Raw genomic sequence first — 23,893 nt, 5'->3', positions numbered from 1 at the left:
AATCTTTTATACTGTACACACTGTATTTTCTGTCCCCTTTCCCCAAACCTAGGTTTACTCAAGGGTGTCACCTCAGTCGTGACATTGAGGGTGGAAGAGAGCGCATAGAGAAAACAGCCAAATAAAGGAGTATTCGGCCACAGATGGGAACATGAGAGGGGCTTCATGGTAAAAAATAAAATAAAAATCATTATCCAATTTTCATATCCTCAGAGAGTTTGACAGTAACATTAGCAACTGATGCTGAAGGATACCTTGCAATGTTATATGTAACTCAGCAAACGGTTTAATTATTGTGCCTCTGAATAATTAAAGGCTGCAGTTAGATGTTTAGAGAAACAGTGTGTTTCAGAAGTGGACTTGATTCAGCGCTCCAGACAGGGAAATGTAGAGACCAGAGGGGGAAGAGAGATGAAAACAGGTTTATTTTAATTAACCTGGCCTACCTTTACTCCTCTGGTGCTATGTACACATAACCTTGTTTATCAAAGTGACTGTTTGAAGCGCTCGTCTATGTTTTTTTCTCTTTCATTTTTGCAATACCTGCAACCTCGAGTGGCTCACTCGTTCACTTTGTTGTTTCCTTACTTCTTCCTCCCTCCTCTCTCTATTCCTCTTGCACTGTCTGCTTTTGTAGCGCAGGGTTGAATTTTGGGTTCAGCCGGAGTAGAGATGCATCGATCCCGTCAACACCTCTCTCACCTGTACCTGTGCATTAAATACAGTTTTTAACGTAATGATGGCAGGAGAGTCAGAGGTGTTGCATGAGACATGCATGAGGCCATGACCTCTGACCCTGAGACCTCAACTGTGCAATATAACACACATGCACACCTTTATTTCTGTCAACTTTTCATTTTCTCTTTCTCAGTTCAGTTCAGTTTAATTTGAACAAGCTTTATTAACATGATAAACAAGACTATACAGACATCAAGGAGATAACTGTGACATCTGCAACTATAGATAAAAAGAGCAAGCATAAGTAATCACAATTCAGTATGGAAATAAATCCAGTCACAAATAAGTAAGAACATATTATGATGATATTATGAGACTTTTTTTAACACATTATACAATAGATACAGATTGCTTTAAAGCAGCTTCACAATAATGGACAGGAAAAAAACAAAGACAAATTCTGCTGTAAAGCAGCTTTAAAAAAGAAACAGTGTTGTTATTAAGCTCAATTCAATTCAGTTTAGTTTCATTTCAATAACTGTATAAAGTAAATAAATTATGAAACAAGTTGTGTTCAGCTGAGCAGCTTTAAAGAAGACAATAATGTCCTTATTCAGCTCAGTCCATAGTAAATCATTTATTAATAATTAATCAATTATGAAAGCTATAAAAGAGCTCAACGGAAGACAATAGTTTCTTTATTTAACACGTTTTGTTCTCTTTCTTTTTTTTTAAAGGGAAACCAATGGCGTGTGTTTGGGGAAGCACTTTTTGTTTGTTTGACCAATGGGAGACGTTCAGAAAACATTAATTTAACGTCTGAACTTAAATGACCAAACAGAGTCTGTGCGTTTCGTTACATTTTGGTAACTTCTGCCCACCCAATCAGCCCAAATCCCTCGAAGCACCCGCCTTCTTCTCCCCAAACTCCGCCCACTGCATGTTATTCAACAGTGTCACTGGAAGTGACTGACAGGCAGAACGGCTTGGCGATTGGCTAAAAAGTCCAAGCTGCTTTTGATTTGCTGTGTACAGATCCAGGCGCAGGTGAGGTTTCCAGGCAGGAAGTAGTGAGATTGTACGCGTGGTTTTAAACAAAAGGCATTGCATGAGCACATTAAACATCTCAAACTGAATGATTTGCCGAAAGCTGTGGAGAAGCAGAAGACTGAAGTAAGCTGGAAAAGCTGTGTGTGTGTGTGTGTGTGTGTGTGTGTGTGTGTGTCAGTCAGAAGGGGGCGCCTGTCGGCTCGTGGAGCGCGCGCTCGCAGCGCAACAGAGTATCGGAGCGAGACGCGGAGAGAGAGCATGGGGCGCGCGGATCGTCTGGAATAAGAAACATCTCCCAACACTTCCAAAAACTTTCTCAACTCGGCCGATAGATATGGATACCATCATTTTGAGCTTGTTACTCCTGCATTCGGCGTTTGGAAGCACGGGAGCCCAGTACATACCCGGTAAGTGCCTGAAGATTCACCTTTACCGATCCCCGCGGCGGAGCCAGCAAAAGTTTCCGCGGCTGTTGCTTTGAATGCGTGCGCACCTTTCTGCGTGGCACGAGCGCACGTTTACACCTCATAAGTTGATTGTGTGTCCAGGTGGCTCTTCTGGCAGGACCTGGGTGAGGTGTGCGGATGGTTTGGGCTGGTTTTGTGTGTGAGAATAGTGACGGGCATTCAGAGTGTTTTACCGAGCCTCCGCAGTCCGCTCGGAGGTTCTGTCGTGATTCTAATGTGTGTCTAACAACACAAAAACTAGAACGAATCGACTAATTGTTCTGTTGGACATCACAATCTGTGAGGATTTAAAACTCCTGACCCTCCTCTAACAAAATGAAAAACAGTAATTTAAGTCCAGGTAATAAAGAAAAGCATTTAAGATTTTAGAAAATCCCTTCAGAAGTTTCTTTACTCGAATGTTTCATGCGCATTCTTCGGGATTAGCGACACAATATAAACAGGTTCTCTGCGCGGATCTGTTTCAGCTCTAAAGAACTGATCAACTTTGCAGAATTAAAACTCTATTCACTCTGTTCTGTTCAATTCTTCATGATGTTTATTTCAGGGGTTTGTTGCAGAGTGTTTTGATTAAAAATAAGGTTTTTGTTTTAACGTAAAAAAAAAAAAAAAAATATATATATATATATATATATAATAAACCAAAACTATTAGTTTATCTGTATAACTGTAATATGGTAGTATTGAGCCGTTGTAACTGGAGCACAAATTTGACCGCAAAGCATCACAATATATCATCAAATACTTTTGGAAGATGTTTTCAGTAGTTTTTTTTGTACAGATATGAGGACAAAATAGAGCTGTTGTAATGTTAAAATGCTTTCAAATGAGAGAAATGCATGCGTTTAGCTGTGGTAGTGTTTCCAGATGTGTCACTCTACGTTTTTCTGATTTCACTGACAGTATCAGATATGAAATTACAACACATCAATCACTTTGTAATTCAAGTCAAACTGAGCTTTATTGTCGTTCTGCTAGATGTGTGACATACAGTGGAAGGATAGGTCGTGCCTCACAGGACCACGGGGCTTCAGAAATACAGACATACAACAACGAGTAAAACAGTATAAACCTGTACACAACTAACCTACTGACAGATTCTGACTATACATATACCATATATAAATGTTTACTACACGAATGCTTCACATAATACTACACCTATACAAACCTAACCCAATGTCAGATTGTGACTTTAAATACTAAATGTAAATGTTTAACCTGTGTACAAAATAAAAACTAAAAAACAAACTATACAAAAGCTACACAACCACTGTAGCTGTACACATAGTAACCTACAGATGTGAATATTAATATACTATATATAAATGTTTATTTAGACTGAAAAGGAAAAATATCTAGACTATACGAAACTGTACATGTGCAAAGAGAAACAGTATAAGTCAAGCAGCTGAGGACTAGTGTGCACACGCATGTAAACACATATTTGAGTCTTTTGTGGGATTATGTACACACAGCAGTGTGTGTGATGTTGTGGACACACACACACATTCACACCACAGTGTTTTTAATATCATCATCATTATGTTGGTCGCTTTGTAAATAAAGGAAATGTTTTGTAAAATACAGGTCAGATGAAACCAAACCATGACGTTTTTTTGTTAATTGTCATTTTAATAAAACAAAAGTTTTCAGATAAATGTTTTGCGGCACATCTGACCTTCCTAATCTAGTGATTTGTGGTGATGCTCACATCTGTCTGACTGTAACCGCACCACAGCTCGTCTGCAGGGGATACAGCTGTCTGTGTAATTGCTGATTAATTAATCAGCGAGGCTAACCCTCCGATTAATTCTATTAGAGTAATCAAAAACAACGGACGACGAATGGCAAATTACGGGAGGCTGAGATTGATTAGTGTCTGGTGTAATTATGCCAGCGTGTTATTGAAATGAAGCGGAGGATCAGCGCTCGAGATGATAATCCCTGATATCGCTCTCTTTCTCTTTCTCTGGACGCAGCTCAAATGGGACACGCGGAGAAAGGTGAGTCGTAAATCCACGCCGCTATCATCATCATCATCATCATCATCATAAACATCTGTCCTGGGCATCTGTGTCTGAGTAATTGACCCAATGACCTCGTCCTGATGTGGCGCTCTGTCACCCTCAAGTCCACACGAGCTGTGGGTCTGCGTGACACAAACATATCAACGTATAAATCAGCTTTTTACCCCCCCCCCTCCCAATGCACACTAACAGGAAAACATCACAGCCATGTACTCTGGGGTGTGTGGGTTTACAAGCTCTTCTGTGTGACTTCAACAAGGCTTCGTGAATGGCTAGCTCATGATTTGAATATAATGCTTTGCCTCTCGGGTCGTTGTCATCGGTGTGGATGTAGTGATAGAGATGGGGTGTAAAGCGATGTTTTGTGAGTCTGAGGAGGAATGGAAGAATATGAGCGTGTGTTTTCACCCCCGAGAGCTGAGATTCGGTGTAAGGGTCGTCTTCACTGAATCAGCCCAGCGGGAATGAGCCTGATGCTCCTGGAGAACAGCACTTGACTGGAGGTCAGCTGCATGAGCTCTTTTGAACACTGTATTTTTGTAACATGTAATAGCCAACAAGAAAACAACAATTGATTTGATCTATCAGTCAGTCTGATTGGACTGTGAAAAGACATCACGGAGGCGGAGCAAGTTGTCACATTTTGATGAAAGCATGCATACATAAGCAAGCATTTAAAATGCTTGGAATGATTGCAATGTGTACCAGCCAATCATATTTCTAGTAAGAGCAGGAACATGATTTAAAGGGAAATACTTCCATCATCAATGAAAATCCTTTCATCATTTGTTCCAAACCAGTTTGAATTTCTATCAGCTGTTGAAGACAAAAGATGACATTTTGAAGAATGCTGGCAACCAAACAGCTGACGGTAGCCATTGACTTTCATACTGAAAAAAATAAATTAATTAAATAAATGGTTACTGTCAGCTGTCTGGTTGCCTTCATTCTTTAACATATCTTCTTTTGTATTCGGCAGAAGAAAGAAACTCAAACAGGTTTGAAACAAGGGTGAGTAAATGAGGACGCCATGTTTGGTTGAGCTATCTCTTTGAGAAAGTAAATGGTGTCAATTTGAGTCTCACAGGCAACATCCAGTGGCATTTGCAACCAAATTGGGCAATAGTATTATTGGTGAATATTAATTTCCCATGTGCACCAACAGAGATTACATTCTTATTTGATTTAATATATTTAATATCATGCACAATACCAGAGCGAGACATGAAGAAGGATGAGTTTTGGTGTGAATGTGCGGCTCATCTGCAGAGGGCCTTGTGTCTGTGTTAAATCACCGCTCTGGCCGCGGACGCAGGCTGCTCATCACAGCAGTGCATACTTTGCAGACTTGCTACAAAATCTATTTACAGCAGACAGGTATTGTCTTCGGACAGCGTTGAAGTTTCTCAGATTCTGCATGAAAAATCAATACGTGTCAGGTGCTTGAGTGTTTGATCTGACGCAGCTGTATGGATTTTTAATCCAGTCCTGTCTTCTCGGCTCATGCAGAGGTTTTGTCAGAGGAGCTGATGCTCAGTGAATGAATACAGTTATTCTCATTAGAAACAGAGCTGGGTTGGGTTGAAATCGATTCTCATTTCAATGAACTGATTTTGATTCTTAAATGCCAAGAATTGATTTCTGTTGTTTTCAGTTGATGTGTGAACAAAAGTTCACGAAACATTGTTTGAGCATCTCCCGTAATTGCAATATGCTTTATGCTTTGTTACTTTTTTAGAATTCTGTTAAATTTATTGGAAAATATGAGCAAGAAACATGGCTTCTTTGATGAGAGATGTTGTGAGAGCTCACGGTCATGACTCAGTCCAAGCACATGTGACCGATCGTCTCTTCTCTTTACTCACATGAACGGTCAGCACCGATGGCCTAGTGGTTAGACATGGAGTGTGTGTATCTAGACACTACATACAAGGTGTGTTCCTGTAGCTCAACTGGTAGAGCATTGTGCTATCAAGCGCAAGGTTGGGGGTTCGATTCCCCGGGAACAAATGATAGGTAAAAATTGACATCCTCAATGCACTGTAAGTCGCTTTGGATAAATGCATACATTTAATTCAATTTTATTTTAAGGTGTATTGACATCCCTAGAATAATCATCAGAATATTTTGCACATTAGAAATGACATGCAAATGATTAAATAGTAAAATTGACTCTATCTGGAACCCTTTTCTTGTTAAGGTCAAAGTGCTGTGTGATGTTTTTGCAGAGCCATGCATGCGTTGAAGCTCAACTCATGTGAAAGAAGAGGATAAACGTAGATGAATGCCGTTCTTAGAGTTTGTGTAGTGTAATTTCTGTATTTGCACGAGGGTCATGGGCTCAAGGTGCTGTGAACGCCCCTCAGAGAGGCACATGTGTTTCTAGAGAGAAGAAAAGAAGCGGCGTGAAGACGAGGCTGTTTGTGCTGGAGCGGTGGAGGATGTGCTCTCGGTGGTGGCAGCACTTTGAGGATTAGAGCAGTAATGGGCAGCAGTGCTGTAAGCTCCTTTAGATAGAGCGGAGCCACAGAAGGGAAAGTCGGATTGAGGATTTGGTCATTAGATTGTTTTTGTTTCTGTGTTGTGATTTGTGACCGTCCTGATATCCATAAAGATTATGATGATGGTGGTGATTATCAAATTAAGCCCGCAGAGCTGATCGTGAGCTCTCTTTGAAGGAAAACATCCTCTCTTTCTCTGGCTCTCAGCCTGTGTGCCGATGTCATGTTGTTACTCACAGGAGGAGTGTGCTGCTCTCAGGTTGCTCTTTCAGAGACTTAATGAGCTTCTCCAGATGGCTACTGATCAAGCAGTTTTGTCCCAGATGAGAAATGAAATGAGATTGTTGCTTTTGGAAAGGAGGTTGATAAGTCATGTTGTGTTTTTTGATGACTTTGAAATGAAGTCTGAAGACAGTTTGAGATGTGGTTGAAGTCTCTTCTCTAACTTTAGGCTCAGAAGAGACTTTCTTGAGATTGCTGGGATCATTTGTTTGGGAGAAACATTCGAGAAACAAGCAAACATTTCCATTGTGAGAGGATCTGAGTCAAGTCAAGTCACCTTTATTTATATAGTGCTTTAAACAAAATACATTGCGTCAAAGCACAGAACAACATTCATTTGGAAAACAGTGTCTCAATAATGCAAAATGATAGTTAAAGGCAGTTCATCATTGAATTCAGTTATGTCATCTCTGTTCAGTTTAAGTGTCTGTTCAGTGTCTGTGCATTTATTTGCAATCAAGTTAACGATATCGCTGTAGATGAAGTGACCCCAACTAAGCAAGCCAGAGGCAACAGCGGCAAGGAACCGAAACTCCATCGGTGACAGAATGGAGAAAAAAACCTTGGGAGAAACCAGGCTCAGTTGGGGGGTCAGTTCTCCTCTGACCAGACGAAACCAGTAGTTCAATTCCAGGCTGCAGCAAAGTCAGATTGTGCAGAAGAATCATCTGTTTCCTGTGGTCTTGTCCTGGTGCTCCTCTGAGACAAGGTCTTTACAGGGGATCTGTATCTGGGCTCTAGTTGTCCTGGTCTCCACTGTCTTTCAGGGCAGTAGAGGTCCTTTCTAGGTGCTGATCCACCATCATGTCTGGATACGTACTGGATCCGGGTGACTGCAGTGACCCTCTGATCTGGAAACAGACTGGATCTGGTGGCTACGGTGACCTCGGAACAAGAGAGAAACAGACAACTAACTATTAGCGTAGATGCCATTCTTCTAATGATGAGCAACAGCACAAATAAATATAATAGAGTAAAGATACAAACAATAAACAGTGATTTTCAGTTTTTTTTTAAGGCAGGTTAAGCATCAGTTTTTAAGTACAGAAATTGAATAAAGTAATCAAATGGAAAACAGCATTGCATATTGGACTGTATAAATTAAAGATGATTCTTTATTAAAGTTATAAAAGCTTTTTAATCAAGAGCAGTGAGTGATTTCTTTGTTGTTGCTGTTCGATTAATATAAAGACTGTCACTTTAAGAGAATGCACAGATCCAGTATCATACTTTCAGTCGGCTATGTCTGCTGTAGGATACGTACCAAGACGGTCATTTTTACATATTTTTTGTGTGAATTTGTCCATTTAAACAATACTTCAGAGAGAGCTTATATTTGTGCGCGTTCTGAGGCCCGGGTTTGTGCGCTTGCGAGCTCGCGTCCTTTGGCTCTTAAATGTTTAAACTGACAAAGCTTAAATGAGTTTAGTTTAAACGCATATCAACGTGTGCTGTTCATGTCTCATCTGTGCGCGCCCACTATCAGGACCCGGGTGATGACGGAAGAAATTACACCTCATATTCCAGCAGTAATTCGCATTGATCAAGAGTGAATTGTTTGTCCAGATTTTGTTTTTGTTTTTCTCATTACTATTGTTGTAATGTCTTGTAATGTGTGGGGTGAACCGAACGGTTCTGATTTTTTTCAGCGAACCGTGCCACCCCTAAGCTGTAGTTTGTTTACGAAGCGTGCAGAACAACCACTCAATAAAGCATTACAATAATCTAACCTTGAGGTCATAAATGCATGGATTAACATTTCTGCATTTGACATTGAGAGCATAGGCCGTAATTTAGATATATTTTGAGATGGAAAAATTCAGTTTTACAAATGCTAGAAACGTGGCTTTCTAAGGAAAGATTGCGATCAAATAGCACACCTAGGTTCCTAACTGATGACGAAGAATTGACAGAGCAGCCATCAAGTCTTAGACAGTGTTCTAGGTTAATACAAGCAGAGTTGTTAGGTCCTATAATTAACACCTCTGTTTTTTCTGAATTTAGCAGTAAGAAATTACTCGTCATCCAGTTTTTATATCGACTATGCATTCCATTAGTTTTTCAAATTGGTGTGTTTCACCAGGCTGTGAGGAAATATAGAGCTGAGTATCATCAGCATAACAGTGAAAGCTAACACCATGTTTCCTGATGATATCTCCCAAGGGTAACATATAAAGCGTGAAGAGTAGCGGCCCTAGTACTGAGCCTTGAGGTACTCCATACTGCACTTGTGATCGATATGATACCTCTTCATTCACTGCTACGAACTGATGGCGGTCATATAAGTACGATTTAAAACATGCTAATGCACTTCCACTGATGCCAACAAAGTGTTCAAGTCTCTGCAAAAGAATGCTGTGGTCAATTGTGTCAAACGCAGCACTAAGATCCAATAAAACTAATAGAGAGATACACCCACGATCAGATGATAAGAGCAGATCATTTGTAACTCTAAGGAGAGCAGTCTCAGTACTATGATACGGTCTAAATCCTGACTGGAAATCCTCACATATACCATTTTTCTCTAAGAAGGAATATAATTGTGCGGATACCACCTTTTCTAGGATCTTGGACAGAAAAGGGAGATTCGAGATTGGTCTATAATTAACTAGTTCTTTGTGGTCAAGTTGTGGTTTTTTGATGAGAGGTTTGAAAAAAACAGCCAGTTTGAAGGTTTGGGGACATGTGTCCATGGCAATGAGGAATTAATAATAGTCAGAAGAGGCTATTTGTATATGAGTCTTTTGTTAAGGCTTCAGGAAAGCACTCATGATTAGTGTGATATTAAAGAGATTTATTTTTAGATATTGGTTAATCTGAGCACACAGTGAGATTTGAAATAGACATGAGATTATGCAAGTCTTTTGTTCAGGAGAAACATCAGACGCTTTAATCTCCATATCATCTCATTCGCAGATCTCAGAGCATTTCCTCCAGCGAGAGACCTTAGCTCAACCTTCAGCTGTTTAATGCGGCTAAAATCACCAAACGGTTGTCATGTCCTCTGACTCCACCGCTCTTAATTGTGATCGGTAGCTTCCTGTGTTTTTTTTTACCTGGTGTCCATGTGAGCACATGATGTGAGGTGAGAGTATGCCTCGCCATGATTCATCTGACTGGAGTCAGCTTGTCTTATATCTGTGTCAACACCGTGATGTTTTGAAGATATCAAGTTTGAACACGTCTAGGTGTGTGTGTGATTTACCTGTCTTTTATTCTCGGCTCCTTAGAGATGTGCACATGAGAAATCCTCTCAGACTTCAGCTGGAATTAAGGTGTCGTGTCTGCACATCGCAGCTCAAGACGGCATACTTTTGATGTCTGTCTTTGACTTGTAAAAGCTAATAAAGCATTTGTAATGAGACTATATTGAAAAAAAACGACAGAAGCAGGATATCTTCTCAACAGTTCAGGAGAAAAATGACTCTGGTGCACTATTGCAGTACTCTTTCATCACTGTTAACTAGCCGGAATAATAATATTAGTTATTATTATTATTAATTAAAAATTCCCTTATTAGGGCCACTTTAGTAATTTCTCTCTCTCTCTCTCTCTCTCTCTCTCTCTCTCTCTCTCTCTCTCTCTCTCTCTATATATATGCTGTTTTATAACAAAGTTCGGGAGGAACAGTCGCAGTTCATTAACCTGATTAACACAAGTGGAGACCAATCAGTAATCAACTCATGACAAGGTATAAATAACAGCAGAACCTATCTCTGTTCATTGACAGTTTTCAGCATCCCTCCTCCACCCCATTTCTCCTCACTTATAGATCCATCTACTCTTACCACAACCGGGGGGAGTACTCTGGGTTCGGGCCACATCCCGAGCTCGGAGCCCTCCACCCGGACAGCACGCCAAATACGCATAAACTTACGGTATTAATATACGTAGATGTGAACTCGTGAAATATATATATATATATATTACAAATAATTTTTTTTTTTTTTTTTTTGCATATTGATAAATCTGAATTTTAGATTATACCATAATAGGTTTACATTCTCCTAATGAGAATATTTTTTTATTTCGTTATCATGACCGTTATAGATGCTCCAAAAATAAATAAGTAAATAAATAAAAAAGAAACAGAACAGGTAATTATAACTCAATGTATGCATGAGTTGTTACAAGCTTTTATAGCACAGTGATAAATGTAATAAAGATAAGCTAACCTGTTTGAGAGCAGGACACCCATATGAGCCTCTTTAAGATGTACTGTATGAGTGAGGATTTCTGGCCGATTTAATTTCTGTAAACTGAAGTGCCAAGTGCTTTCCTTTAGTCAAACAAACAGAAAAGCAGTGCATCCGTTCCTCAGTGTTTTCAGCCTACTTTATGCATAAGGTCAGATGTTTTAAGGAACAGCTGAGGGAGAGTTCAGGAAGAGTCCACACAGGTGACACCTCATGGGGCGGGACTCAGCGCTGTCAATCAAACACCTGTGCATTCAGCTCTGCTTCTGTAGGAGGAGTGAGTAACTGAGACGCTGCTCCTGATGTCACAAAATACTCAAACTAAACAATGGCAAAAATAAATACATGTAGACGTACATTTTTAATAAGTACACACACACATTACGATTTGTTTACCGAGGCTGCATTTGTTTGATCAAAAATACAGAAAAATAGTAATGTTGTTAAATTATTAAAATAGTTACCAAAAACAGCTGTTTTCTATTTAAATATAACTTACAATGTAATTTATTCCCGTGATGGTTTAGACTTATACATTTTGAAAACGGCTGTGCTGCTTCAGATATTTGTGGAAAAACTGCACTACCAGTTCTAGTAATTTCATTTAATTTCTAAAGAAAAAAATAATTTTGCTCTGCAAGGATACATTGATTTGATCAGAAGTGTCAGTAAAGACATTTATAGTGTTAAGAAAGAATTTGGTTTCAAATAAATGCTGTTCTTTTGAACTTTCTGTTCATCTGTGAAACCTGAAAAATAAACTGTATCACAGCTTCCGCATAAATATTGTGGAGCACAACTGTGTTCAACATTGATAATAATCTTCATGTTTCTTGAGCAGTAAATCATCATATTATTCTGATTTCTGAAGATCATGTGACACTGAAGACTGGAGGAATGATGCTGAAAATACAGCGGAGCATCACAGAAATACATTACACTTTAACACAGATTCACACAGAAAACAGATGATTTAAAATAAGAATAATATTTCACTGTTTAATACTGTATTTTTGATCAAATAAATGCATCCTTAAAGAGCAGAAGAGACTTCTTTCAAACACATTTGAATAACTCTGAGCTCTTGACCTCCATCTGATTACGCCCAGGATGCTGAAAAAGCTCTTCAGACAGACACACATGTGCTTGGTGATATTTCTCATTGTACGTGTCATTGATCAGTCCACATGAGTTTCCTCCAGTACAGCAGGAACACAGAGCATAGAGAAGATTTTCTCATTATACTGGTGTTAATTGATGCTAATAAGAGGGATGTGTTTGTCTTGCCTGCTGTTAACCACCTCACTGTCCCGGGGCCCAGGAGACCCCTCCAGACCCCCCCTCACACCCTCACACTGGAATTTACAGCCCCCCTAAACAAAACACTGGAGGCTTTCTTCTCAGACCCTCGTTCATCCCCCACGGTTCAGCCTGTGTTTAGTGTTGACATGAACTACAGCGAGGTCATAAGAAGCCTAATCATTTGAGTAGCTCACAACATTAGTCCTCACTGCATTTGTGTTTGAGCTCCAGACATGCTGTTGAAGAGAGAGAGCTGATACGTTTTACCTGCTGGAAAAAAATCCCACAGGCTCTTTTGATTTGAGTGCATTATGGTTTTGCATGGGTGAACCGCTCTGATGAAATGCCAGAATCTAGGTTACATTAGTTGTGTTGCACATGTACAATAGTCAGGAAATCTGATGAGTGTGTTTCTTTTCAAACTGAAAACAGGTCACAGCTGAAAAGAAGAGCACAATTGATCTGACATGCTTTATTCGACTCCTGTAGTGTGTGTGTGTGTGTGTGTTCTCTTTCTGTAGGACCACATGTGGTTTAGGTCATTGTGTGTGAACTAACAATAATGGAGTAATTTGGGCACACCGGTCACTCACGGGAATTTAGCTACAGAATGAGTGTTTTCTGCTGCATGACAGAAACACTGGACAAACCGAGAGAAAAGAGATTCAGGACTTTGCCGTTAGATTCTATGGTTGTCTTCTGAGGTCTTTTCTGTCCCTGAATCATCAGATGTTTCCATTTCCTCTCCATTTAGTCTACACGCTTTAGAAGAAACAGTTGAGATGTATCTTTGCTAAAATGACTGGCTCTGAGTGTTTCACTGTCTGTGTTTAGATAGTTTTGTGTATATCATTTGTCTCTTGGCTCATGCTAATCCCAAATTTATCACTGGCCGAGAGAGAGAGAGAGAGCGCGACAGGGCAGGAACTCAAGCTCAAATGGTTGTGATGGTCCTGCTGAGCGACTGTGAGAGATCCGATTAACACAGTATGACAATCCTGTCTCTCTCTCTCATGCACTCATGTTTGTTTTTGTGTAAAGTGTGTTCATCCCATAGGTGTAATGGTTTTATAATGTACAAACTGTAAATTCTATGTCCCTTCACCAACCCTACACCTAACCCTAACCCTCACAGGAAACTTTCTGCATTTTTACTTTCTCAAAAAAATTCATTCTGTATGATTTATAAGTGTTTTGAAAGATGGGGACATGGGTTATGTCCTCATAAGTCACCCTCTCCTTGTAATACCTGTGTCATACCCATGTCATTATACAGAGTTGTGTCCTGATATGTCACAAAAACATGTCCACACACACACACACACACACACACACACACACACACACTCACACTACATTCACAAGGACATCTCATATGCCGCGTTTCCACTGAAATTACCCAGAACATTTGTATCAGGAACTTTTGTCCCCCCCAGACCTGTTACTTTTTTTGTTTCCACCGCGGTCTCTCATTTCTCAATACAAAGTACGCTGATTTTGGACGTGCATCCTCGGTAGTTCAGATTTTGCTTATTCGACTCGGGAGTGTGATGTCTGCAACAACGCGAATCCGGTAATACTGCAAACAGCAGCGTATTTCATAACTTGTTTTTTCATAACTCGTCTTGGCTACTGCAATTTTTCTCTCTGTATATTTACAATAAAACGAAATATGATATCCAATACCACTGCCTCCTTTCATTTTCATTTAAGCATAATAACAGCTGCAGAAATGTACTTAGTTCAGGGATATGTGTATATATACAGCTATTACAATGAAACAAAATATTATATAAATTTGCCTTTTTTATTTCATTTTAACATATAGATCAACTGAATACAGATACAGATACAGAGGAGAGGCTGCTCTCGGCGGATAGATGATCACTGAGCTCCCGCTGATCGTGTGGAGTTCACCGTCTCCGAGATCGGCGAAACACGTTTAAATAGGCGCTGTCTTTATAAATAAACAACAGATTTGGGTTTTAAACGACTACATTCTCGCCTGAAATACTTTTAAAATTACATTTCATGATACAATAAAAGTAATATTTTGAAAATGATCTGAATAAATGGTGGTTGAACTCAACCAATGCTGCGTGAACTCAACCAATCAGGATGTTTAGCGCCAAAGTCCCGCCCCCGAAAGTTCCGGAACTTTGAAAAAGTGCCACCTCGTCAGCAGGGACTTTCTAAGGGGCATTTTTTTACCCGGAACTTTATTTAGTTCCTGGTTCCTGCGGTGGAAACACACCGAGTACCAGCCCAAATTCCCTAGTTCCTGGGTAAAGTTCCTGCGGTGGAAACGCGGCTATGATTCACACTTCAGCTGAAAACTGTCACTATAGCCTTTCAGAAGGGACTAATATGTACTTTTAAAGCTTTTAAGCTGCTAATATGTACCATTTAGATGTAAATAATTGTAGCTTTTGTACCTTAGGAAACCACCCCCGTAACAGCTTTACACCTCTTTTCTGAGTCTGTATGAGCTTTTTGTTTTTCAACATGAATAACTAATGAAAACTGTTCTATTTAAGCTCTGCATCCTGGGTTTCTTTTAAACACTAGTGAATGTGCATTACTGATAAACTATTTTCTTGTTTGACTCTGTAAAGCTGCTTTGACACAATCAGTATTTTATAAAGTGTCTCCTTCCATCTGCTTCTGACTCTTACATTAAAAAGTAGTAACTGTATCTGAAGAAACGCATTCGATATGCTTTAAAAACGAATGTGAACCAATTCAGCAGAAGCCTTTAGATCTAAAGTTTTCTAAAATCATCACAAACATAAATTTAGTTCAGTGTCTAAAACTGTGATTACGTGAACTGAATGTAATTTACGCTATTTGCAGCTATTCATCTTTGTATAGAACTTCACAATGGACACATTTCCAGGTTTCTCAGCAGCTGAAGTCGTCATAGTTGGGTTCACTTGAAGAGCAGTGAATGGGAGCATACCAGAAATATATATTTTTTGCATTCCCATTTGCTCTAATAACAATAGGAAAAACTCCATGATAGTGTTTGCATGACTTTCAATACAAGGAAAAATAACATTGAGAGACTAATGTCAAATATACCTAACATCCCATAGACACTGCATTAGAAACACCCTCACATTAGCTAAAGGTTTTTTTTTTCTTCAATGCAAAGGTGATCTAATGCAAAGAATAATGTTATAAATGTACATACATAAAAAATGAAAAACTTGAAATATGGTTAACATATTAATTCTGTCAACACATCCAAATAATTGTACATTAAAGCATGCCAAAAGATTAAGGAAACAATAATTTGAAAGTATTTTTTTATTTATTTAATTAACTTTATTACAAGTGTGTTAAGAAACCGTAATAAAGATGTGCCTTTAAGCACACTGAAAGCAAACCTTTTATTTCAGTAATATTTTATATTATCTGCAAGTATAGTTTTCTAAAAGTATGCTTTTAAGATGCAAAGTACACTACAAGTGCACATTTTTGCACACTTGGGAGATGCATGTTAAGATACAGCCGTGTGCTTAGAGAGCTTTCTCCAGTTCTGCTGGTTTACTGTGTTAGATAATCACAAAAACAGCTCTGTTTAGTGCCCACGAAAAATAGTGAGTTGTGAATGAGATTAAATAAGGGAGAACCAAGTGTGTTAAAGTGTCTGTTTACTTCTGAATGAAGATTGATGAAAGTAATTATATGCTAGAGTTCACTCTTTAAGTAATAAACCCATGCAGCATCTCACACACACTCACACACACACACACACACGTTTACTTCGCTATCTAAATGGAGAATTTACATAGAATTATATTGTTTTTAAATACAGATAGTTATACACTTTTTAATCTAAACCCACCCTACCCCTAACCCTACTCCCAGAAATCTTTCTGCCTTCTTCTGTGTACATTGCACAGGCCCAACTGATCAATAATTCAATTTGTTAATGACTATTTTCATTGTGTATTATTTTTGCTTCAGCCCTGCGTTTTTTGTGTGTGTAACGTGGTGTTTGTTTGGGAGTGTGTCTGTGTGTGTGTGTGTGTGTGTGTGTGTGTGTGTGTGCTCTTGTTTTTGTGACATATCAGGTATAATGTATAATGACATGGGTATGACACAGGTATTACAAGGAGAGGGAGACTTATGAGGACATAACCCATGTCCCCATTTTTCAAAACACTTATAAATCATACAGAATGAGTTTTTTGAGAAAGTAAAAATGCACAAAGTTTCCTGTGAGGGTTAGGGTTAGGTGTAGGGTTGGTGAAGGGACATAGAATATACAGTTTGTACAGAATAAAAACCATTACACCTATGGGATGAACACACTTTACACAAAAACAAATGTGTGTGTGTGTGTGTGTATGTGTGACTGAGATTAGGGATGCTCGATCATGATTTTTCATGGCCGATACCGATTTTTCTGACAAGCAAACTGGCCGATTCCGATACCGATTTCCGATTTAAAAATAAATCTTTAAACCACAAACAAGAAAGAAGGAAAGTGTGCATAAACAAGATGTTTATTTGGTATTTAATAGGCCAAACTGGCTTTTGGCTATTGAAAACAATAACTGCAACCATCTGAAATTAACAGCAGTAAGTAGACTACATTCAATACAAACATAGATGGTACAGTCATCAGCATTTAGCTTTTGTATTTGAATTGGGTTGAAACTACATAGAACTGGCCTTAAATTAAAAGATTGACTGTAACCATGTGAAATTAAAGGCAATAACTGCATAGTTCTACAGTCCAAACAACACAATCAACACACATTCAGTATTTTAGTTTTTAAATTTGGTTTTAAATTTAAAACAAGGTCTTTACCAGTGAAACTAAATAAAAGTATGCTATATAAATATTATTCCAAAATGTTAAAATCAAATAATGTTGGTGCGAATAAAACAAACATACAAAGTGTTTCATTCATCCAATTAAAAATAATAAAAAAATAAGGTAATGATCCACATCTATATTTTTTACTTGAGCCAATGAAAAATACTATTGTCTAGTTAAAAAATATAGATGTGAATCATTGCCCTACATTTTTTTTATTTGATGAATGAAACACTTTTCCAGTGTGCTACATCAGGTGATTTTAAAATCAAATTAAGTTCATGTAATTTTAAGGTAAAAAAAAAATAATAATCATCCTATACAGAACTGACGTTCACTTCGGGCTTTTCAAACATGTATGCAAGTTCTACTTTACAAAAAAAAAAAAAAAACAGCTGGTAAGCAATTTTTGAAACCATTTTATCACCAATATTCTACTTATCCCTGAGATCTCCAGAACACTTGAGGCTAAAGGCGGGCATACACGGTGCGAATTCGGATGGTCGGAAGATCCTATGTCCATGCACATGGCACGAGTGAGTTTTTCTGAAAATCGTACGGACGAGATGATATACGACACGATTTTACAACCTGCAAATTCCAGAAACAATCGCACTAAGTTGATAGACGCGTTCGACTTGAAGCAGCGCTGCTGCACGCACGGAAGTATCACTGTATGACATTAAAGTACAGCGAGAGCGATAAGGCCGGCGACACACTGGATGCGTGGCGCAAGCGTCTCAGCCGCGTGGCGTGTCGGTTTTTAATTCGGCTCCCATGTTAGCAGGTTTAAAGCATACATTCCGCCTGAGTGAGCCGCGCGGCAAATGCTTACTTTCTAGAAATAGAATCGACGCCTATTTTTACCGCGACACGCGCGCGTGTTGGAAGCTTTTCCAGGCAAAATATAATAGGAAAATGTGTTCAAATGTCATTTTGTACACAAATACATATGAATTCCTGATATTTTGATATTTGAACATAAATTCAGATATAAATGTAATTAAAAAAATAAATAAATAATTATCGATTTTCAAATATTGCACCTGTCAAACATAATCTATTTCGCCGTCAATACTTTTGACGGTGTCCTTTATCAGTAGGTGTAGGTGTGTAAAAAAAGTATATATTGTTGTAATGAAGACATGAGCCTAGTCTAGGCCGGTGACACACTGGCTGCATGGCGTGAGCGCCGCGTGTCTAAGAGAGCACACATATCCAATGCATTCGAATCGCTCTCGCGGTACTTTGATGTCATACAGCTGATCATGTGCAGCGCTGCTTCAAGTGGAACACGCCTAATATAACTGCTCTCTCATAACTGCATATAAAATATTGATACGAGACTTCAAGACATACTTCAGATGTATTTTACTCATAAGAATTTGTAGGGGTACCAGTATTTGTGTCCAACGTGCATTCAAAACAACAACAACAACAACAACAACAAAAAAACGTTATTTCATAATGGTATTTCCTCCCAATTTAAATTCTTATTCTCCAATGAAAGGTGAGTTTTTTTATTATTATAATTTTTTTTAATAAAAGATCAAAAGGATTAACAATGCAGATTTATTTTCACAGACTTCTTTGATCATATTTACTAAGGTTAAGCCGAGTTCAGACCGCACGATTTTCAAAGTAGCCGGGTCACTGTTCTTTTCACACTGCATGACTATCTTAGCCAGAATTCAGTCACTGCTGTGTTCACACTGCACGATGGATCTGCAACAGAAGGTTTCACACTGCATGACTTTACAATAGGAAGAATCACCAGCAGTTCTGTCTGGCACGCAAACTATGTTTCACAACCAAACACCCGCGAGATGTGAGAAGGAAACAACGCGATAACATGCGTGCAAGACCAGAGTTTTTCACGAGACCGGGATAGGTCAGATGAAACATCGAACAGACACGGGTGCTCCTGCTAAATTTATATTAATTTATCTTCCATTTCATGGGTCCAAATAGACCGAGAAGAAAGCCTTTTTCTGAAATGAAGCCGTGCTTGCTGATATTGTGGTTTATAACTCCTCGCCGTTGCTCTCTCATTGGCTGCCGGTCATCGCCGATGTAGTTTTCAGTCAGAACACTTTTCAGACAACATGGGTTTAAATGTCAGCGAGCCAAAAACTGGGCTAAAACCGTGCAGTCTGAACTCGGCTTTACCAACAACAAAACACTGGGTGTGTTAAAATTAAATAAGACCATAAAAGCAAAAGTGCTGTCTTTGTTTCAATATGTAAATCTCTTAGATATTTATCATAATTTAATTTGATTTGTGAAAAATTATATATATATATATATATATATATATATATATATATAAGAAACTATGTAATAATCTCTGACTATTAAATATCACACTGATCACGCAATAAATAAATAAATAAATAAATAAACAAAAAAACAACAACTGTCTGCTTCAAATGTGTGTTTTGGTAGTGAAGGTAGAAGTACTGTGGGGTGAATACTGTCAGGGAAAGCTGTAAACTGTAATGTTTTGACATTAGTGAGCAGATGAAAGGAAATATTCAAGGCTGATGTGCTTCAGCAGAGAGTCTGAACGCTCCCATATACTGCAGATAATAGATGTCCTGTCTTTTTAGTGGTCATGATAAGTGTGCTCGAATCCTCTCGTAATATGAGTGAGCGTTTAACTTCAGCCTCATAGATTTCACTGGAATGTGTGAGCGTGTTTTCTGTGGCTTCTTGGAAGAGCTTTTAGTTCAGCTCAAAGCAGATTGATCTCATCTTATAGCAAAATAATATTTAAAACATTTTTAGAACAATAATGTGAATGTTCTGGGTTAATCTCTGCATCACTTATGTGTTGCTGTTAACTGCCTCAAGGCTCCTGTGTTAAAGTGGGATTGAACATACTCTGGAATGACAGTGGAAGCCTTTTAAAGAAAACAAGGTTGTTTATTTTTTAATTTAAAAACTTGTTAGCACAGTGATTGACAGCAGTTATCTTCATGATTATGACAACATACAGGACAACATCTTTGTAGTCACAAAACCTTCAGGTTATATTATTTCATCAAACATTTTTATGAAAACATTTCATTACACAAACAATGAGGATCTGTGGAAAACAAAAAAACAACAACAACAACAAAAAAAAAAATCTAATTGACCGAAGTAACAAAAAAAAACGGATCACAATAAGTAATACAATTTAATTAACTGAATAAAACTTAGTAAATAATTACATATTTTGCGGAGGTTCTTTTAAGTCACCTTTATTTCTATAGTGCTTTATACAGTACAGTTTGTGTTCACAGAAAGAAATAGGAAAATAGCAATTATTATCAGTGTTATAATATAGTTCAGATCTAAAAGACAATAGTGTCATTATTCAGCTCAAGTCAGATCAGTGTTGATTTAGTTCAGATACAGTTGCACAGTAAGTCGTATTTCAGTCGTGATCAGGATTTCTGCTTTTCTCGATTTATTAAGCATAATTGTCTGCAATTTTTCCCCCGCTGATTATTAATCCTGAAATGCTTCCTTAATTTAGAATTTGCATTATCTTGCATTGGTAACAGGCTTTCATGGTTGCTATCACCGGATGTCAAGAGTTTAAACCAGGGATGCTCAGATCTGGCTCGGGAGATCCACTTTCCTGCAGTTTAGCTCCAACCCTGATCAAACTCTCCCTACCTGTGAATGTCTAATGATCCTGAAGGCATTGATTAGCATGGCCGGGTGTGTTTGATCAGGGTTAGAGCTAAACCCTGCATAAAGGTGGATCTCGCAAGCCAGATTTGAGTATCCCTGGTTTAAATCCAATCAGATTCTCTGTCCTGTGGTTTACTTAAACTCCTCAACCTGGCAACCATATGCATACAATTTGCAGCAGAAATGTAATACAACTGAAGAAAGTTTTTTGTTACAAAAAAAGTATATAAAATGCTGTACCTCTATGGCAACACTTTGAAGCAACATGAATGAATAACTGGATTTCTCACATCCCTTATGTGTTTGGTGAATGGATCAGAGTGGGGTCAAGACCTCCTGAGTGACCTACTTCTCTCTTCTCTACTTGCCTATAATCTTCCTCAGTCTGATGGCCATTTTGAATGACCTCGTTTTTTTGTCTCTGTCCATGAGATGACATCAGCCTGGACACTTCAGCCATCCTGGCTTGCGTTCAGTCTCTTCTCTTGCGTTGGAAAAGTCTGACCCAGTTAGACTGGCTGAGGAGCCCATATTACAGACCCTTTGTGTTAATGGAGATGCTTGTCTTGGCTTCATGTTTAAACTTTTGGAATAAATCTTGTGAAAGTGCAGATCTGATCACCACATGTGTGGGTAATCTCAGTCCTTAAACTTGCTTTAAGATACAAAGTACTTAGTCTGTGCTACAGATGTGCTGTTTTTGCCACTGTATGTGTCAGAATATTAGGGTGGTGAAATGAAAAAAAAAGAAAAGCCACATAAGTGTTTAAAAAAAGATTGTATGTAAATTTTTTGTTCACAAGCAGATATCCTGTTCTTTCTTTGGACGTTTTGTATGTTCAGATATTCATATAACAAAATATATACACATTAAAACCTAATTAGGGACATAGTAGTATACTTAAAGTATGATGTATAGTTCACTTAAAGAAAACTTATGAGTATACTTGCAGTATAAAACTACTAAAGTAGAAGTTTACTGAGACTATACTACAAAGAGTACAAAGTATTTAATCAGTAAACTATCAGAAAACATAAGTTCACTTTTAGTATGATTGCAGTACAAACTACAGACGTAGAGGTGAACTAGTTGTGTACTCAAAGTTTGTTACTGTTATACTTTATACTGTTATACTCTTACATACTAGAAAGTGTGCCAATTTAGTCCCAAGGAGTTAACTGTCGGGTCAAAAGCGAGCCTGCTAATGCGTGCCAGAGATAGCTGTTTCATATAATCTTTTATATTAACAAATAAGCCAATCTCCAATACATTTAGAATATTCATAATATCACCCAACTCTACGCAACATTTCCTAATCATGCTGGCAGGAGGATCACATGACCCATGATCACTGAGGAGGGCGTCTGGCTCTGAACTGGATCTGGTAAAAGCCTCTGCATGGACCAGCTTTACATTGTTCTGTTTATTTACTCACGTTAGTGGAGGAATCCGGTGTCAGTATGAACTAGGGATGTCAACGATTAATCGATGATCGATTAATTGTCGATAAGAGATGCAATCGATTAAGGCTATCGATGGTCGGTTAACCGATTCAATGTTGGGCTGCGTGCGGCTCATGCGCACTCAACACGTGCGAGCGGCTGTGAGTGACGGTGACGATATATAAAAGCATCATCATTCATTCACAATGTACAAATTAAGCTTTTAATGTGATTTAAATTTTAAAGTACATTAAAATAGAAACAACATAAAAGTTCTTCAACATTAAATGCAATAGAAATGTAGTTACTAATCATTTCATCAGATAAGTGTTTTATATCGTGCGCTTTGCAGGGCTGCGGGACACAGTGACAGGACAGGTAGTCTATTCATTCCTACAACTTGTTAATTCATTCCTACGAATTATTAATGTGGCAATTGTCCATGTTTCATTAATTTTGTTCCCTAAATAACCCATGATTTAAGTGAAATAAGGGAACAAATTAATAAATCGAACGAATTCTTAATTCATGAAATCTTTAATTTCCCTTCCCATGTTTACCACAGTAAGAGATGCGAAAACAGTTATTAAAAGCGAAAGATAATAAAATAAACCTGGGAAATTAGAGGGTTAGACTATGAAGATTTAGGAAAAGAAACAATGCCTAAATATACTGAATTTGTGGAAATTCGTGACCAACCGGCAAACCAGAACAAAGCCGCGTAAATGAAGACTATGGGGTCCAAAAGCATGGTCGCGATCTAACATTTTCCAGTTAACCTATTATTCCTCTAATAAACAAAGCTTTTATACCACACTTGTCATAATCAGATCTTATCATTTCTAAATAAATAATTGCTGGATTCAAAACAGCGATTAATAGGCGCTGTGACCGACACATTCCTGGAGCATTCACTGCTGTCACTAAACGGTGACGCCGAGCATCGTTCACAAGTTTCTGCATGGACCTGACTAGGGCACAGGTTCTAAGCCCTGCGACAAAATGGGATGCTTTAAGGAAAATTTATAGCCTACTAAGTAATAGGCCCAACATAAAAATAACAATTTGTTTTCATGTTTTTTTTTTTTTTAAATAGGCTATGCGAAATATATCCGACTTAAATAGGCTAATTAAGATTAACGGATTTAAAACAGAAGTGTGGGCGCTCCATAAGTTCACAAAAAAAAAAAAAAAAGGATGACAACGCATTCTGTTTGTTTGCTTTATTTTACAAGAGCACAAATCTTCTGTTTTTATTGTGAGTGTGCACAAATGAAAGTAAACACTTTTGCGGAAAATATATATATATTTTTAATGTCTCAGCTGTTTCGATCGCCCCGGAGCCTGCTGCACACGTATATTCTAGCGATTCAAACTTACATCGCAGTCTGTTCATTATCAAAATAAAATGTCAACTAAACATTAAAAG

At 38.2% G+C, this 23,893-nt stretch overlaps 1 protein-coding gene across 12 annotated transcripts in view; it reads left to right on the top strand.

Moving 5' to 3' along the window:
- The first annotated feature begins 1,871 nt into the window (after positions 1-1,871).
- LOC113063443 (protein tyrosine phosphatase receptor type K) overlaps positions 1,872-23,893 on the top strand; it is a 155,931-nt gene continuing 133,909 nt past the window's right edge. For 4 of the 12 annotated variants that reach the window (XM_026233837.1, XM_026233836.1, XM_026233839.1 and 1 more), the window contains exons 1-2: positions 1,885-2,135; positions 4,178-4,201. In XM_026233837.1, coding sequence (XP_026089622.1) covers positions 2,063-2,135; positions 4,178-4,201 — 97 coding nt within the window. In that variant the 5' untranslated portion in view covers positions 1,885-2,062. Of the gene's footprint in view, positions 2,136-4,177; positions 4,202-23,893 lie in introns of all 12 variants that reach the window. The other 8 variants (XM_026233840.1, XM_026233843.1, XM_026233833.1 and 5 more) reach the window with 7 other exon arrangements.

The sequence above is a fragment of the Carassius auratus genome, chromosome 45 (assembly GCF_003368295.1).
Source record: "Carassius auratus strain Wakin chromosome 45, ASM336829v1, whole genome shotgun sequence".
Lineage (NCBI taxonomy): Eukaryota > Metazoa > Chordata > Actinopteri > Cypriniformes > Cyprinidae > Carassius > Carassius auratus.
The sequence above is the reverse complement of the archived record's forward strand: the minus strand, read 5'-3'. Positions and strand labels throughout refer to the sequence as shown.